The sequence below is a fragment of the Bombus impatiens genome, unplaced genomic scaffold, assembly GCF_000188095.3.
Source record: "Bombus impatiens unplaced genomic scaffold, BIMP_2.2 scf_0203, whole genome shotgun sequence".
NCBI classification, from domain to species: domain Eukaryota; kingdom Metazoa; phylum Arthropoda; class Insecta; order Hymenoptera; family Apidae; genus Bombus; species Bombus impatiens.
The window spans coordinates 148455-153104 of NT_176622.1; the positions used below are offsets into that span (position 1 = coordinate 148455).

General features: G+C 37.2%; 1 protein-coding gene across 4 annotated transcripts in view; it reads right to left on the reverse strand.

Annotated features, from left to right (window-relative positions):
- Positions 1–525: 525 nt before the first annotated feature.
- LOC100748160 overlaps positions 526–4650 on the reverse strand; it is an 11666-nt gene continuing 7541 nt past the window's right edge. The window contains exons 1-10 of one of the 4 annotated variants that reach the window (XM_033319693.1): positions 4443–4499; positions 3764–3873; positions 3286–3408; positions 3048–3200; positions 2777–2955; positions 2372–2674; positions 2115–2305; positions 1854–2042; positions 1294–1350; positions 526–911 (exon numbers count right to left, since the gene is read on the reverse strand). In XM_033319693.1, coding sequence (XP_033175584.1) covers positions 678–911; positions 1294–1350; positions 1854–2042; positions 2115–2305; positions 2372–2674; positions 2777–2955; positions 3048–3200; positions 3286–3408; positions 3764–3873; positions 4443–4484 — 1581 coding nt within the window. In that variant the 5' untranslated portion in view covers positions 4485–4499 and the 3' untranslated portion in view covers positions 526–677. Of the gene's footprint in view, positions 912–1293; positions 1351–1841; positions 2043–2114; positions 2306–2371; positions 2675–2776; positions 2956–3047; positions 3201–3285; positions 3409–3763; positions 3874–4442; positions 4500–4650 lie in introns of those variants that run through there. The other 3 variants (XM_012382981.3, XM_003487752.4, XM_012382984.3) reach the window with 3 other exon arrangements.

A 4650-nucleotide genomic window follows, 5' to 3' on the forward strand; every position in this document is an offset into this window, starting at 1 on the left:
GTTTATACGATTGTTTTTAATATCGTAATTACGAAAGGAAGGTTCAAGGATGTGGTCGATATTTATCTTGCCACTGTCTCTTGCTTTACTGCGATCTATGAATTTGATGAAGTTTGAAAGGATTTAAAGTATTCAAAGTGACATGCTGTTTCTTTTTATTCATTACGGAGACCCTTACTGGCTCTCTGATTTATGCATTGAGCTTTGGTAAAGTGTCCATTAATATCGTAATATTTTATGCTTTGATAGAATATCTTAGCTACTTTATTTACGTTGTTCGATAATTTTGCATTTGCGTAACTTTCGTTTCGCTGCTTGATCCGTGTCCAATGCAGTTTAACGTCAATTACGTCGGTTTTAGTTACAGATGTAAGTTAAGTAGGACAATAAGGTCGTTTCAACGAGAAAAATTTCATTTTGCGCGAAGAAAGTAGGTGAAAGTAATGGGGAGCTATAATTTTCGATAATGGTAATATAATTATAATAATAGTAATAATAATATTATTAAATGACAACAATTACTAATAATAATTATAATAATATGCTATATTCAGATAATTTCAGTAAGATCTCTATGTAAAAATTCAATTATAACACAATTAATCTGTTTACCGATAGCATCGTATTTTGGAATTTAACAATATTTCTTATTAATGCGAGTCGAATTGCGAGTCACGTTAACGCAACTTCTTATTAACCTGATCGATTTGTTCGTCGATCCTCTCCGACGTTCCGCGAAACTTGTTTGGTTCCGGCCCAATCATTTGTATAAGTTGCGGTACATCTTGGCCGCTGATCTGCGTGAAACGTGCCAATGACTTCATGCACGCGTACAACTGTTCCTCAGCAGGGCTGCCATTGAAATATTGTAACAGTGCCATTGTCAATTCTACAGCGACGTCATCGAACACCTATACATTTCATAAAAAGAAAGACGATTAAAATGAAATCACATCGATGTTTAATTACACATCGAAGACTGCAAAACGACAGATAGAAAATGCTGAACAATAAAAAAAAAGCTGCACTTCCTCGCTCTTCGAAAAGGATAGATACAAATAAATTAATATCCGAACTGACGCTGCTTTCTTTGGTTATTCGATGTATGTATAATGCAAAATTAAATCGACGATGACGACGACGACGATGGCGATGAATGTACGGTTATTTAAATCATATTATTGCTACTGATAAAATGTGCATTCGCAGTTCATGGATATGAAATCGTAAATTTGTGATGGACGACTTACCGTAACGTGCGGTTAAATTATACATACATGTTCGGACAAGTACCTTAGAAATGCTGCCTTTTGGTAAAAGTCGCCGCAGATTTTTGCTTTTGTTCATTTTCTGAAAACACAGTATCCGGTCTCTCGATAGGTATCCATTAATTCCAACTGCATCGCAACATTGTATACATGTATACAAATACAAACGAGCAACGAGAAAACGTATTTATATATTACTTGAATCATAGCTATTTATAATAGGGAATCGTTTTTGGGATGATATCGTTGCTCGTCCGTGAATCAGTTACCAAATTTGATACATGGTTAAAGTACCTCTCACGGTTTAATACCTTTATAAGTACAGCTAATTTATTAATAAAGGCAGCACTTCTATTCGCGAGAAAGAAAGCGTCACTTTGTTTGTTGGATTAGTTAAAAAGTGATAGTAAAAGCGTTCGTTATGCGACACTGCAAACTACACGTTATTTTATCATAGAATTGCGCGCTGAAGAATTAGATTTTCTTTCTCTCTGTTTTTCTTTTCACGCTGAATATTAGATGTGTAATTAAAACGAAACGGGAAATTGTTAATTGGATAGGAAGGATACAGACCACAGTTTTTACCTCCTTGCAGGCAAGATTGTGAATAATAGCGGCACCACGAATTTGCAAGTCAACCGAATTGGAAAGCAACGAATGCACTGCAACTTTCGTCGTTACCCTTATGTTACTGATATTTTGAGTTTGATGTTGCCATTCCGATATATACAACAACCATTCTGAACTACTAAGGTTTTCGAACATGTTTGCCAACTATAATGTATAATTGAAAATTAAAAATTCGTTAAATTTATCGATGCACACAGACGATTCTAATTTGCTTACAAATTGTGCAAGAGGAAGTTGTTCTTCAGCAGGATGACGATCGATATCGAAAGCGTAATTCATAATTATATGTTCCCTTCTGTCCTGATGCAATAGTAAGATTACGTCGTCCTTTAACGCAGCAACCGAGAGTATGTTCAATAATTTCACCCTTGCGTCACTTGCCAGAGCTTTATCATACAGTATTCGTCCTAAATACACAAATTGTCTTTGATACATACTCTTACAACGAAGAATATCGTTTTTCGTCGTCTTACCTACGAAATTTAAAAAATTGTCTCCGAGTGCCCAAGAACCCTCGTTCTCCAAGACGTATTGTCGAAGCTCATCCATGCACACGCGATCCTCTTCGTTCAATTTCCCGTCCAGCAACTTCACTAACGTCTGGTATTCTTCTTTGATGTCCACCGAGTCCTTAAACACGATGGGAGGATCTCGATGACGTTTCCTTTCTTCCAGTTCCTTTTTCTCTTCTTCCTCCATCTGCATCACTCGCTCCGATGGTAGCACCTCCGTGCTCTCGCCGTTCGAAGCTTGCATTTCGCTCAAACTTATAGCACCTAAATTCGTATGAAAACAGTATACCGATAAAGAGAAAAAGTAAACAAAATATACAAGACAGTTAAGAGATACGTGTATCTTATTTTACGAAATCGATGTACTTTCACTTTCCGCCATGTGTGTACAATTACTGGGTCCGGTACTATTGCTATCGCTCGCACCGCTATCCTTGCTTCCTTTTTGCTTCTTCTCCTTCTTCTTCTTTTTTTTCTTTCTATCTTTCTTCGCGAGTTTCTCGTTGATCTCGTTTCTCCTTTCTTCTAGCGCGATTGAATTTAATCTGCCATAATAGTTACATCGTGCTTAAAGACGGCCACAAAAAGAAAAGAAAAGAAAGGAAAACTAATAAACGAGACGCGAAAAGCGTTTTACCTTGCTTCTTCGATAGCCTCATTTAAAAGTTGAAATTCCGGCGAAACCTCTCTATGATTTCTTGGTTCAAGGAATGTTGGATCAACTATAAATGCTCTACTCGCGCTACTGCACAAACCTTCTATGAGTCCTCCAATCTGTTGTCCAATCGGTCTAAAACAATTTCAATTTTAATAAGAAACGAACATTAAGAGAAAAAGAAAGGAAAGTATCAAATTTAACTGATAATCATTCGTACGTTTGTAGTATTTCCTCCGGCAGATCTAGGATGTACTTGGGAATATCTTGACCCACTAGAAAATTACTGACTTCGTTTGTGAAGCTGTTGCAGTTATGTTTGAAGAGGTTGTAAGTACCCGGGCTGCAATTTAACGACAAATAACAATCACAGTAAATATAAATGTAAATACAAAATCATAAGTAGCAGCTCGCAAAACTGTGCAATCATAAGATTTTCTTTTAAACTCAAAGGTAAAAAACATTCTAATCTTAATTAACGATATAATGATATAAAATGAACGCTATTTGTTATTTGTATTTATACCGTAGTTATGCTGCATTTGTAGTTATACTGTATTTAATTATTTGCAAGATTGTAAAATTAATCAGACAACGTAATAAATAATGAATTAATTCGTCTTATTTCTAATTCTTATTGATGAGATTTATTTAAATTTTCGGACGCTTAGATTCTAGTTTATTCGATGATAACTCACGCGAACGTAGACACTCCCAAGCCGTTTATGTATTCGAAGAAGACAGAATATGGCAGATATGTTTCGCCGATTCTTTCCACTTTGTGCGGCTCCCCTAACACTGTGCCACCCTGAAATAGAGAGCGAAATTAACCGCGTGCGATGGCTGATGAAAAAATTGGTGAAAAACGCGTCAATGTCAATTTTCCGACAGCCGGCTGAGCGGTGAGTGTGCTTCCACCCCCTCCGGCATTAGCGTGCACGTAATTTTAGAAGCACGACAAACTTGCGCTTCCCTGTAAGAAACGCTTAAAATAACCGCCCACGGCTAGTGTATCGGTGTTGCATTCTGTAGCAGAACGTAGGAAAGAATGTGCCAAATAAAAGAGAGAAAAAAGAGAACGGGAGACGCGGAAAGTGGCGCAAAGAGGAAGATCAACAGGAAGCGACGCCTCTCGAAGAAATTTCATAATCGAACGAAATTCAACGAATGGATATTGAAATGAACCTAACGTATGTACGTGGATCGTCACGAGATATCCGTACGTCGTATAACTATCCAAGTAATTACAAATACATATGTACAATTGTTAAAGCGAGTGGAAAATAAAAATAAAAATATCACGATTGACACAAAGAAAACGATCAATTGGAAATTAAGTTATCCGAGTTACCAACAAACGCGTATGATAACAATCACCGTAAATAGTACAACACTGGAGTTTGCTTTCGTTGGAAGCATACTAAAACTATTTTGCACCTAGTGGAGTCGTGCGAGAAGAACGATGTCACGTCTGATGGAGAGACAGAAACGGAAGATCAAAGAGACACCGGAATCGGTAAGAGCGCGATGAACCGTTTTCTCGTCAAGGAACCACTCGAATACGTACTGGCGTCGCGGCACCTCG